Genomic DNA, 13605 nt, shown 5'->3' with positions numbered 1-13605 from the left:
CAGAGTGAAGCGGCGGTCGAGGGAAGACGGATTGCCATCCCACGCCGACAGTAGCGCATGCTGTAGGGGACGGAGGTGAAATTGCGCGAATGTAACAGCTTCCATGGCTGCCACCATCTGCCCGAGAATGCGCATGCTGTAACGGATGGAGTGGGAGACTGGACGGGAAAGACTCTGAGCTCCCTGCTGCAAGGCCAAGGCCTTGTCTTGAGGGAGAATGACCAGACCGCGAGAAGTGTCCAGTGTCATCCTAAGAAAAGAGATCCGTTGGGCCGGAATCGGAGAGGATTTTTCGAAGTTTATCTTCCAACCCAGGCGAGAAAGATTATCCACCGTGAGAACGACGGACTCTTCGCAGGCTGGGTAAGATGGACCTTTTATCAGTAGGTCGTCCAGGTACGGAAGTACCACCGCTCCTCTGGAATGAAGAATGGCCATGGCAGCCGCCATGACCTTCGTGAAGACTCTGGGAGCGGTGGCGAGGCCGAAAGGCAAGGCCACAAACTGGAAGTGTTCTCCGCGAAATGCGAAGCGGAGGAACTGCTGATGTGGAGGGAAGATTGGGATGTGGAGGTAAGCATCTTTCCAGGTCACCACCTGACAGCACCATGGAGGACGTCCTTCTTATCCATAGTGGGACAGGAAACCACAAGAGTTTAAAAGGACCCTCCCCACTCCACCCTTCAGTGTTTTTCCTGTCCCACTGTGGATGGGAACGACGAGAGATTCGCTGTCCCAGACAGAGAGTGTGGATCGGGGGGCTTGGCCTCTCCCTTCCCACTGCGTGTCCTCTGTATTGCTGACACCCAATTAATCGGGTCCCTCAGCAGCACCAGTGCAGCGCTGCTCCTGGTGGATGGGTCGCTTCCCCCTGGGGGGGGCTCTCGACCCGGGATGAAGCCCCCTGATGTACCTGCATATTCGTCCTGCAAGGACGCTCCCTCCGCAGGCGGATCTATCGGTATCAGGCATCTGAGAACGCTGAAGCAGCCGGAGACGCCGGCGGCGACTCACTTCCGGTTCACTGCTGCGGCGCGCGTCACTTCCGGGTCGTGGCCAGCAGCAGGGGCGATCATCCTCTTCACTCCTTGGTGAGGAGTTCCGGGACATGAAAGCATGGATAAGAGAGGTATGTGCACGTGCATTAGGGCAGCAGCAGCAGGAGAAATGGAGGATTCAGTACCCGTAGCTGCAGCCAGCACGGAGGTAATGACTCAGGCACACGTCAGTCTCCTCTGGGAGGTATGCTCCCTACAGCCCCTACTAAAATTACCGTCTGCGGTCTTTTTATCTATTTTAGGGGCGTCCCTCATCCGGTGATAGGAAAGCTGGCAAGTCTAAAAAATGCCCTATATGTGCCACAAAGTTTTCCATCTCATGGCAGAAGCCTCTCTGCGAGTCCTGCACGGCTCGTATTGTAGGAGAGGAGCAGGCCTCCCTACTAACAAGCATGAGAACCATGGTTAGAGAAGAAGTGCAGGCTTCGATCTCTAACTTATCTACTCCCCAATCACTCCAGTCTGATATCCAGGATCCTCCCAGGTCTAAGAAAAGGCAGAGGGAATCGGATCCGTCTTCAGAGGACAGTTCCTTTGAATCTGACATGGAGGAAGAGGAGTTGGACAGAGAAACTCCTCATAAGGGAAAGAAGTACCTATTTTCTTCTACTGATACTGATGAGCTCCTGGGGGCAGTAAGACAGACTATGCAGGTGGAAGAGCCTTCAACCACCCAGTCTATCCAGGACGAGATGTTCGGGGGCCTACGATCTCAGACATCAATGGTCTTCCCGGTTAATGCTCACATTCGGTAAGCCTCAGCCTCCGGTCACTCACGGGGCTCTCAGTTGATAACGGTTAACCTCTCCTTCACCTCTTCCCACAGCTCAATGATATTGGAGGAATGGGAAGAGGCAGAGAGAAGGATTTCTATCCCAAGAGACTTTAGACTTCGCCTCCCTTTTGACCATGAGGAGGTCAAGGACTGGGAGGATATACCGAAGATCGACATCCCCTTAGCAAAGGTGTCCAAAAGAACTGCTATTCCGTTCGAGGACTCCTCAAATTTAAAGGAGCCTATGGACAGGAAAGCCGATGGTCTCCTAAAGAGAGCATGGGAAAGTTCGGCTGCAGTGATCCGCACAAATATAGCAGCAACTTCTGTGGCAAGATCAATGCATCTGTGGCTGGACGATCTAAAAGAACAATTGTTAGCCAAGACTCCTAGGGAATCTCTAGTAAATGCTATCCCTTTATTAAAACTAGCAACGGGGTTTCTGGCAGATGCTACTGCAGAGTCTGTAAGATTCACTGCTAGGGGTCAGTCATTGTCAAATGCAGCTCGAAGGGCCATATGGTTAAAAAGTTGGTCCGGGGATGTCCACTCAAAGAACAAGTTATGTTCCATTCCCTTCTCAGGAGGCAGAGTCTTTGGGCCTATATTAGATGACATTCTGGAAAAGGCTTCTGATGAAAAGAAGGGGTTTCCAGAAGAGAAAAAGAAAAAAATTCCAGCCCTTTCGCAGGCCCTATTACAGTCAGAGATCTGACTATAGGGGCAAAGGTAAACAAGGTAGATGGAGCTACCAGAAAGGGGGTGATAGAAACAAAAGTAGAGATCAGGGTTCCTCAAATCCTAGATCAGAGTACCGTAAAAAATGACGCCACCAGGATAGGGGGGCGGTTACTGAACTACCTGAGGGAGTGGGAAGAGATTACCAGGAGTCCATGGGTCCTGCAGGTTATATCTCAGGGATACAGGATAGAATTCGAATCCATTCCCCCAGAGAGATATTTCGTGTCCAACGTCCATCTCTCTTCAGTCTCCCCAATGTGGCTGGATGTTCAGGATCTCCTCCGGATGGGGGCGATATGTCCTGTTCCTCCTCATCAAATAGGGACGGGTCACTATTCGGGTCTTTTCTCTATAAAAAAACCATCAGGAGAATCCCGAACCATCATAAACCTCAAGCCTCTAAACAGATGGCTACAGTACAAGAGGTTCAAGATGGAATCCATCCGCTCCACAATTCCCCTACTAGGAAAGAACGTGGTAATGTGCACTTTAGACTTAAAAAGTGCATATTACCACGTTCCAATATTTCCACATCATCAAAAATATCTAAGGTTTGCGGTGGAAAAGGATGGGTCAATCTTCCACTTTCAGTTCCGTTGCCTCCCATTTGGTTTAGCGTCGGCTCCAAGAGTTTTTACAAAACTCGTCATAGAAATCGTGGCTTATCTCAGACAACGGAATATCACGATAATCCCATATCTCGACGATTTCCTTTTAGTAGCAGACTCAGTGGCGCAACTCAATGTCGATTCCCAGTTGGTAATCTCCACACTGCAGAAACTAGGTTGGGTGTTGAACTGGGAAAAGTCACATCTAACTCCAAAATCAAGAAGACAGTTTCTGGGTGTAATACTGGATTCAAAGATCAGAAAGTCATTTCTTCCAGAGGGAAAGCAATCCGGCCTAATAGACAAGATTCGACGGTTCACAAGAAGTCGCGTGACAATAAGAGATGCAATGAAGATCCTTGGCATCATGACAGCCTGTATCCCATGTGTCAGCTGGAGTCAGTTCCATTCCCGTCAGTTACAAAAGTCGGTTCTGACATCATGGGACAGAAGACAGTCTTCGTTGGACAAGGAGTTCCTACTATCCCACCAGGTCAGACGGTCCCTACAGTGGTGGATGGTGTCGGAAAACCTCCAGAGGGGTGTCTCTTGGGTCCAGACTCCAGCAGTCACGGTGACAACGGACGCAAGCCAACAAGGTTGGGGTGGCCAGGTACTCGGAAGATACTTCCAGAGACAATGGAGCCTAGAAGACAGCAACAATTCATCAAACCACAGAGAGCTTCATGCGGTTTGGAAGGTCTTACGTTCAGCCCAGACCTTGTTAAAAAACAGACACCTAAAGGTCTTATCGGACAACGTTACAACGGTAGCTTTCCTTCGTCATCAGGGGGGTCCAAGGCATCCGAAACTACAGCTCCTGGCGGATCAGATTTTCGCCTGGGCAGAGAGATCGGTTCTCTCAATTTCAGCGGTCCACTTAGAAGGCTCAAGAAACCAGATCGCGGACTTCCTGAGCAGGAAAAAATTATCACCCACAGAATGGGAATTAAACAGCAGGCTTTTCGATACCCTGTGTCGACGCTGGGGAACGCCGGTTGTCGACCTATTCGCAACCAGAAGAAATGCAAAGGTAACAACATTTTATTCCCTGAACCCCCAGGAGAATCCGGCAGGGATAGATGCCCTCTCTCAGTCATGGAGCAGGGGTCTGTTGTATGCCTTTCCCCCTCTGGCCTTAGTACCAAGGGTCCTCAGGAAGATATGCGAGGACAGAGCTCAGGTGATCTTGGTGGTTCCCTTCTGGCCCGGAAGAAGCTGGTTTCCTCTCCTAAGGAAACTAGCAGTAGACGACCCGTACCATCTTCCAGAGTTAAGGGACCTACTCTCCCAGGGTCCAGTCCTCCATCAGAACCCAGAAAATCTTCAATTAACTGCATGGATCCTGAACGGCAGATCCTAAAGGCAGAGGGCTTATCAGAAGATGTAATTTCTATCCTACTAGCAAGTAGAAAACCAGTCACCTCAAGGATATACCTTAAAATCTGGAGGACATTCTGCAGCTTTTGTGGAGATACAACAATCGACATTGATTGTCCTAACATACCCAAAATCCTTGACTTCCTACAACAGGGATTTAGGAAGGGGCTTAGTCCAAGTACCCTAAGGGTTCAAATTTCAGCCCTTAGCGTATTTTATGATACCTCCCTAGCTGCTCACCCATGGATCGCTCGATTCTCTAAGGCAGTTATGAGGTTAAAACCCGTAATTAGGAAAGTTACCCCTCCCTGGGACCTTAACTTAGTCCTTAATGAATTATCTAAAGAGCACTTCGATATAAAAAAAGATATAAGCATCACCAATCTTACCCTAAAGGCAGTTTTCTTGGTAGCCATCACTTCGGCCAAAAGGTTGGGGGAACTTCAGGCTCTGTCCATTCAGAACCCCTATCTACAGGTATTTGACGATAGGCTGGTATTAAGGCTTGACCCGGGATTCCTTCCCAAGGTAGCTTCAGTCTCTAATATAAACCAGGAAGTCATACATCCATCCTTTTGCCAATTCCCTAGAAATCACAAAGAATCTTTTTTTCATAATTTAGATGTTAGGGAAACGGTACTAAAATATTTGGATATGACTAGCGCTTGGAGGCGAGATAGCAATCTGTTCGTCCTTTACGGGGGTCCTAATAGGGGGAAAAAAGCCTCTAAGTCCACCATTGCTAGATGGATTAGATCCACTATCGGCATAGCTTATCAAGCACAGGGAAAGGATCCTCCAGAAGGCCTTAAAGCTCACTCATGCAGGGCTATGTCCGCATCCTGGGCAGAGAAAGGGGGGGCCTCGGTAGACCAAATTTGCAGGGCAGCATCTTGGTCTAATATTAGCACCTTTTCAAAACATTACAAACTTGACGTAGTCTCTTCCCAAGTGGCTTTCGGCAGAAAGGTGCTTCAGGCAGTAGTCCCACCCTAGAACAGGAAGTTTCCTTTGGTACTTCTCCATGGTGCTGTCAGGTGGTGACCTGGAAAACGGTAATTAGTCTTACCGATAATTGTATTTCCAGGAATCCATCCTGACAGCACAGTTAGTTCCCTCCCTAATGTAAATATGTGATATACTTATGTGGAGTAACATTTGTATTTAACTTGTTATGTTCGGAATAAATTTTCTGTTTGCATCCATCCAGATGTGTTACTTTGGAAGATCACTGAAGGGTGGAGTGGGGAGGGTCCTTTTAAACTCTCGTGGTTTCCTGTCCCACTATGGATAAGAAGGACGTCCTCCATGGTGCTGTCAGGATGGATTCCTGGAAATACAATTATCGGTAAGACTAATTACCGTTTTGATGTCTATGGACGCCAGGAATTCTCCTTTTTCCATGGACGCGACCACAGAACGGAGGGATTCCATTCTGAAATCTCGAATTTTGACAAATTTGTTTAGAAGTTTGAGGTCCAGAATCGGACACAGCGATCCGTCCTTCTTTGGGACCACGAATAGGTTCGAGTAGAACCCTTTGAACCTTTCGTCTAGGGGAACCGGAACGATGACCCTGTCCCTTTGTAGTGCCCGAATGGCCTGGAGAAAAGCTGTTGTCTTTGATTTGGGAGAGGGAGAGGGAGAGGGAGAGGGAGAGGGAGAGGGAGAGGGAGAGGGAGAGGGAGAGGGAGAGGGAGAGGGAGAGGGAGAGGGAGAGGGAGAGGGAGAGAGAGAGAGAGAGAGAGAGAGAGAGACCTGGGGACCTCGGTCACTGCGCGAGCCTCGTCCTGATGCGGAGGCAGAGGATGAAGATGACCAGTTGGTATTGTTACGAAAGGGCCGAAATCGGGATTGTTGTCGATACCGAAACGGCTGGGTAGGCTTTTGTTGGGGGAGAAATTTACTTTTTCTCCCGGTGCCATCCAAGATTTGGTCTAATTTTTCTCCAAATAAACGACCAGCCTGGTAGGGCAGAGATGTCAAAGAGCGCTTGGAAGCCGAATCTGCTCGCCAATCCCTGAGCCACAGCGCTCTTCTAATGGAGATTGCATCCGCGGCTGCCTGTGCAGCGCAATTGGCTGCGTCTATTGAGGCGTTGACTACGAAATCCCCAGCCTGGGCTATCTGGTTAGCCAGGTTGATCGCCTCTGGAGGTAGGTCACTAACTTGGATGGTCGTGGAAAGGGTCTCGGCCCAAGCGACCATGGCCTTAGCCTCCCAAGAGGCAGCGAAAGATGGGAAGAGAGAGGCTCCTGAGGCCTCGAAGACGGAGCGAGCCAGATAATCAATCTGACGGTCAGAGGGGTTCTTAACCGAGGAGCCGTCTGACAAGGACAGGATGGTTTTGGAAGAAAGATGTGACACAGCAGGGTCCACTGAGGGGGATTGCAGCCAGTCCTTGAATAGTTCCTGAGGAAAAGGATATTTGGCCTCGATGGGCTTTTGACCCATGAAGCGTTTATCGGGACGGTCCCTGTGTTTTTGTACAATCTCCTTGAACTCAGGATGAGTGACAAAAACCTTTTGGACACGTGGTGTCGTTCAAAAAGACTAAACGTGTTCGGGCGTAGATATGGATTCCTCGGCCACCTTCAGGGTCTGGTTGACCGCTTCGATGAGAGAATCGAGTCTCGCTTGGGAGGTGGAGGAATCCTGAACGTAGGAATCGTCGGACTCATATTCAGAGTCGTTTGGGTTGTCTGGAGAAGGGGACCGGGAAGCGGAGCTCGCCGACGCTGAAAGACCAACTGGCCCGTGGTCAGGGGATGGAACATGGGTACGTTTTCTGGAACCCCGAGTGGAAAGTGACATAGTACGCCCCCTGCTGGTGGACAGATCCGTACCATCGCCCGAATCCTCCGCGGACTGACTTGGAGGGGGGCCCCGGAGGGAGTCAACTGCCCTGACTAGGGAAGCCATAGATCGTGACAGAGAAGCTGCCCACTCAGGGGGGCCAGGCTCTACAGGGTCGACGGCGGCGGCATTGGCGGCAGCGGGAAGCGGCTGCACAGAGGCTGGGACACAATCCGAACACAAGGGGTTACTGTGAGCTCGGGGCAGGGCCGTATTGCAAGTGGCACATACAGTGAAAAACACTGTGTGCTTCTTGTTACCCTTTTTAGTCTCCTTGGATTGAGACATAGTGTCTTTAGAGACAGAGCGGGGCAGTATACGCAGGGAAAGGGTTAAGCTTTCTTGAAGCAGCTTACCCACGGTCCTGTGCCTGTGTCCCCGGGGAGGAATGTAGCCGTGGCGGTTCCTGGACAGCGTGGGCCACCTTGCAGAGAGATGGCAATATGGCCCCCGAGATCTGCAGGGCGCCTCTCGTCCCAGACGAGAAGCGCCGATATAGGGGGCGGGGTTTCGGCCGTGGGAGGGATCTGCCCACTGCGGCCTACTCCGGCTGAAAAGCCGGGGACTAAATTTCCGGCCTGCCCGGCGATGCGCGGCGGCTGCAACGGAGCGTCGCTAACCACCGCAGACCCCCGACCGCCGGCGCCTCTCCCCAGGGACTCTGCCGCAAGTACGGCCGGCGCCTGTCCCCATAGAGCTTCGGAGCGCAGGGGGGATGTGTACTCACAGTGCCCTCCGGTAATGCAGGTCCCCCTGTCACCTGCGCACTCCATCCATCCTGTGATTCAGCTCCATCCTCTTCTGTGAGTGGAATCTGCAACGCCATACAGTGTGGGCCTTGTCTGTCGGGCCCCCGGAGAGGTACATTAGAGCCAGGCTCTATGTGCTCGCCATCTAGCAGGGGGGAAGGGAGATCGGGACCAAAGATGGAAACCGTCGCCCCATTAGAAATTGGCGTGCTCCAGCGTCGCAGGAGAGGGACGGGGAGGTATACTCGCCGTGCTCGCCTGTTGCTGGTTCAGGGGAGAGCGGACCCTATAAAAGGGATCCGTCGCCCCCTTCACTCCGTTGAATAAAAAATAAACATTTACAAAAAGATAAAAATTAAAATTAAAATAAGAAAGTTGGGGTCTGAAAACAGACCCAAGTGCCTCCTACAGACACTAAGCAAGAACTGGTTGAATTGTAGCCAGTGAAGGGGTGTATACTGCAGAGGAGGAGTTAATCTTTCTGTTTACTTAGTGTCCTCCTAGTGGCAGCAGCATAACACCCATGGTCCTGTGTCCCCCAATGAGGCGTAGGAGAAATAAAGTTTTAATGCCATCACATTGAAGTGAATAAGTTACTTGAATGCAGATGCATTTAAAAGTTAAGTAACCGTACATGTTTTAAAACCCCTCCACTGAGAAATTTGACTAATTTATCCTTCGTTCAGACCCCCACAAGTTATAGCACGTAACACAAATTTATAGCTATCATCCAAGGTTACCCTTATAGCCAAAAGCACATATTAGCATTTCCATCAATTCTGCTACGACTGGCAAAGTGTGTATTGAAACGCAAGAGAAAAGTTACAAAACAACCCAAGAAAGGGGAAAAAAATAAATAAAATCATGTAACCAGGTTTTCTTCCAAACTATGTCCATTCAGTATTCTGTTGCCAACATGCTTAGCCTAGCAAATGGATAATGTATACAAGCACTATGGGGTGGGGGGAATTTGGTGAAATGTGCAGGCTTCTGCAACCTCATCTGTGTATCTCTTAGGGCTCCGGCAGACGACCATATTCTGGTCTGAGTGAAATCCTACAAAACATTGATCACACTCAGACCAATGTTAATCTATGGGACCATGCACATGTCTGTCCAAAAGCAAAAAAAAAAAATTTGCTGCACGCCTAAGTTTGATCCAATAGTCGGATCACACTTGTCCATGCAAGTCAATGAGTGTGTCGAAACAGAATGAAGACATTTTTTTCCTCCATATTCCACTCATCTGAGAGAATTAGATCATGCTCTGATCAGAGTATTATGTGCACAATCGACCCAATTTTCTTGGAGGAGAGTCTACGTTCGTCTGCACCTAAACTTAGATGGACATGTTAGTGTGGCTTCCTTTCGAGAATCTGTGCTCACATGGATTTGCTCGATTTATAAATTAGTTTTTACCCCAGCATACCCAACACCACCACCACGAGGAACATAATTTTCCTTGAGGAAAAAAAAAAAAAAAGACGATACTCACTTTGTTTCTTTCTGGGGCTTTTCAATAAGATCTTCCTCTTCCTTTTCTTTGCTGGCAATTTCAGCTCGGACCTGTCAATATACAAAAGGTCAAGTAAAGGGTCTGTAACTTATACACCAAGAAATATAGAAATTAGCTGCAAAAGATCCATGCAGCATAGGATCTGCATAGAGTTCTCAGGAAAGAAGTTTTCTAACCTTTTGCAACAGAGCAAAATCCAGACCTTTCACCAAGTGAGTGTGCTCCATGTCACCACCCAAGAACTTGGACTCCTGGATCAACTGACGTCTTTTCTCTGCTGCTGACTTGTCACTGCAAAATAAGCAATGCGCTTAATATCATACTGTATTCAAAGACTATGATAAGGGTGGTCCGAATTTACGTGCCCGTCCCTTTCCCTTAGCCCCAACGGTGGCCTCTGGCTGCTGGAATGGGAGAGGGAGAATGGCCTCTTACCAGACAGCATTCTCTTCTTTCGATTAGCTGGTCTGGTACGACGTCATCGCTACGATGTGATGTTGCACCAGGCCATCCAATTAAAAGATGAGAGGCAGACACCAGCAGACAAGGAGCGGTTCTCCCTGTCTTATTCAAGCAGCCACAGACCGCTATTGTGACCGATCGATTTGCACATCCCAATCAATTCCCCCTAACTCAAATTATTACCCTTGCGCCATTTTCAAGGTCACAGTGTGTGGAGGAAAAAAACAAAACAAAAAGAAAACCCCACTTCTTTGGCAACCCAAAAAAATAACACCATCGTTGATCATGTGAAAGCAATATGGTGTAGATTCATCATTTGCTTGTTTGTATTTTCAAGTCACTTTTCTTTTTTGTCTTTCAGAATCATTTTTTTTGGTGCCAAATTCTTCAAAATGGCGCACGTGGTTCATTAACTTTGCACCAAAAATAAATACACATTATTTATATATATATATATATATATATATATATATATATATATATATATATATATATATATATATATATAATTGTCTAAGGGTCACGTCCGTCTGTCCTTCTGTCTGTCTGTCACGGATATTCATTGGTTGTGGCCTCTGTCTCATGGAAATCCAAGTCGCTGATTGGTCGTGGCAAAAAGCCCACGACCATTGCCACGACCAATCAGCGACGGGCACAGTCCGGCAGCAACATGGCCGCTCCTTCCTCCCCGCAGTCAGTACCCGCTCCATACTCCCCTCCAGTCAGCGCTCACACAGGGTTAATGCCAGCGGTAACAGACCGCGTTATGCCGTGGTGTAACGCACTCCGTTACCGCTGCTATTAACCCTGTGTGACCAACTTTTTACTATTGATGCTGCCTATGCAGCATCAATAGTAAAAAGATCTAATGTTAAAAATAATAAAAAAAAAAATAGTTATATACTCACCGTCTGTCGGCCCCTTGGATCAGGAACAGGCCTTTCCCGCTCCTCGCGACTCTCCGGTGACCGCTCCATGCATTGCGATCTGGCGAGATGATGACGTAGCGGTCTCACGAGACCGCATGTCATCATCTCGCGAAACCGCAATGCACTTTTGGGAACGGAGCGCGCAAGGAGCATCGGTAAACGCCTCGCTTGGATCCGGGGGCCAACAGAGGGTGACTATAGAACTATTTTTTATTTTAATTCTTTTTTTTAACAGGTATATGATGCCCACATTGCTATATACTACGTGGGCTGTGCAATATACTACGTGGGCTGGGCAATATACTACGTGGGCTGGGCAATATACTACGTGGCTGTGCTATGTACTACATGGCTGTGCTATGTACTACGTGGGCTGTTATATACTACGTGGCTGTGCTATTTACTACGTGGGCTGTTATATACTACGTGGCTGTGCTATATACGTGGCTGGCCGCGAACAATCAGCGATACGCGCAGTCTGGCCACGAATTGGCGTGGGATTTGAACCACGCTTCGCTAATTGAATATACAGGATTCAGCCGTCCGTGACCAATGTATTATTCTAAAATCTTCATAAATAAACTACATACATATTTCTAAATACAAGAAGAATTCCAATATGCATAATTGGTGGTACAAAAATCAATCATAGATAATGTGTATGAGGGCCCAGTTAGCCACATAGCCATGTACCACCCATGCATGGACACAAGGAAAACTGCAGACAAACGTCAAAAACAGAGAAGCACCACGCAGTCATAGAATCCAAACTAGAAAAACACTTTATTAGATAAAATTATACATGTAACAACCAGAAAACTAGTGTGAAGAAGGGCTAAAAGATAACAAAAATGCCAACAGCAATATGTGAACAATGAACCAGCCCAAGGTCCGGCGATCCCCAGCTGCAGAGAATTGTGATGTACTAGAGAAGGATGGTAAATTGTGCAATTCGTAGAAGCACAACACCACAGGATAGCATAATTTCCATCAAGAGCACATGCAAAAAAAAAATATATATATATATATATATACACACCAGTGACTATACAAGTAAAGGCTCATGTAAGAACTACTACACATCACCTGGTACTAGCGATCCCGTGGTAAACCTCCGCAGTGTGGGGACCCCGATCCCCCGATTCAGTTTTTTGTGCGGTTTTCCTATTTTACTTCTATTTTTAAAGCCATTTGAATATTGGTTGGGGAAACTTTGCACGTCATTAAGGTAGTATTTGATGCTGTTCCTATTTTTTTTCTGATATATATATATATATCTATCATATATCTTTATTTTTAACTTTGACCAACTTTTTTTTTTTTACTTTGTGGAAAAAGGTTCAAATATTGCGCAATAAAATTCTGCACTACATGAACTCACTTGAGGGGAGGACATTTGCGTAAAAATTTTGAGACTTTACTAAAAGGTCACAAATGATGAATCAGTAGAAAATATCTGGAAAGTCTAAACCCCGACCACAACACTGGACAAAGAAATAGAAACCCAGGGGTTTTGCAAGATCTTTATTCAAGCGTCAGGTTCTCGTAGCTAAAAGATCACCCTTTAGAGGGTCACTGATCATACACTGAAAACAATATAAAATCCCTTTAAGGGAAATGGCAACAAAAAAATAATATTAAAGAAATAAAAAGTACAATAAAAATTATAAATACAAAAATCCTGTATTAAATAAAATGTCAGGAAAACTTACGCCTCAGCTGTAGGTCCCACTGCTCTGTAATTTGCAGTTGTGCTAATGAGTTCAGTTTCTTCGTAATCCTTGTTGACCCCGTCTCGTCTCTCCTTGGCTCGGTCTCTATACTTCTCAGCAAGTTCTCGCTCGCGTTCAATTTCTTGTTGCCGTAATTTAGCGTAATAGCTGTATGTGACAAAAAAAAAGTTAAGATCTCAACTAGTAATATAGAATTCAATTTAATAATGGACTAATAAAGGACTACTATGTGACATATTCTTGTCTTCTGAAATAAATAAGATTTTTGTGCCTTCATAACAAAAGTTAAAATAATAATCTGAAGAAAAGTTCTGATTATTTCTCAAAGGTGAAATGTCATCCATTATTTTCAACCTTGGAGAGGCGGTGTGGTTCTCAGGTTACCTTTTTTTCTTCCTTCTTCTAGCAGCTGGATCTTCATCCTCATTATATTCACGTGGCATCCTAGAAGGTAAAAACTGGAATTAGGAGGGAATTTAAAAAAAAAAAAAAAAAAAAACACCCACAGCATTTGTAACAAGTCCTTGTTCCTATGTGTACTTACTCATGGTGACGGGATTTGGTTGGTGGCGCAGAAGAAGGAGTCGAGCGAGGGGTCATAAGAAGTTTACGGAAGTCGTCATTTGTCAGCTTTGACCTACAAAACAAATAGATGTTATGTATCTAAATGCCATAAGGCTGCTCACACACAAAGCCAAGCTAGGATTAAGTGACTGGACGCCATAACGCCCTGATCACGCACATTGACCATAGTTAATTCTGCCCAATGGCCTATATTATAGTATACCAGGTAAGGGA

General features: G+C 47.0%; 2 protein-coding genes across 2 annotated transcripts in view; one reads left to right on the top strand and one right to left on the bottom strand.

Annotated features, from left to right (window-relative positions):
- Positions 1-13605, bottom strand: part of IK (IK cytokine) — a 48366-nt gene that overhangs the window by 27871 nt on the left and 6890 nt on the right. The window contains exons 3-7 of the mRNA XM_077266132.1: positions 13352-13444; positions 13192-13251; positions 12787-12954; positions 9860-9974; positions 9663-9733 (exon numbers count right to left, since the gene is read on the bottom strand). Coding sequence (XP_077122247.1) covers positions 9663-9733; positions 9860-9974; positions 12787-12954; positions 13192-13251; positions 13352-13444 — 507 coding nt within the window. The remainder of the gene's footprint in view (positions 1-9662; positions 9734-9859; positions 9975-12786; positions 12955-13191; positions 13252-13351; positions 13445-13605) is intronic.
- On the top strand, positions 1173-2701 carry LOC143773895 (lamina-associated polypeptide 2, isoforms alpha/zeta-like). The gene is made up of 2 exons (XM_077261195.1): positions 1173-1809; positions 1885-2701. The coding sequence occupies exons 1-2, from the start codon at positions 1451-1453 to the stop codon at positions 2546-2548; spliced, it is 1023 nt and encodes a 340-aa protein (XP_077117310.1). The 5' UTR covers positions 1173-1450; the 3' UTR covers positions 2549-2701.

This window comes from Ranitomeya variabilis, chromosome 5 (genome assembly GCF_051348905.1).
Source record: "Ranitomeya variabilis isolate aRanVar5 chromosome 5, aRanVar5.hap1, whole genome shotgun sequence".
In the NCBI taxonomy this organism is placed as follows: domain Eukaryota; kingdom Metazoa; phylum Chordata; class Amphibia; order Anura; family Dendrobatidae; genus Ranitomeya; species Ranitomeya variabilis.
This window is presented reverse-complemented; position numbering and strand designations above follow the sequence as displayed.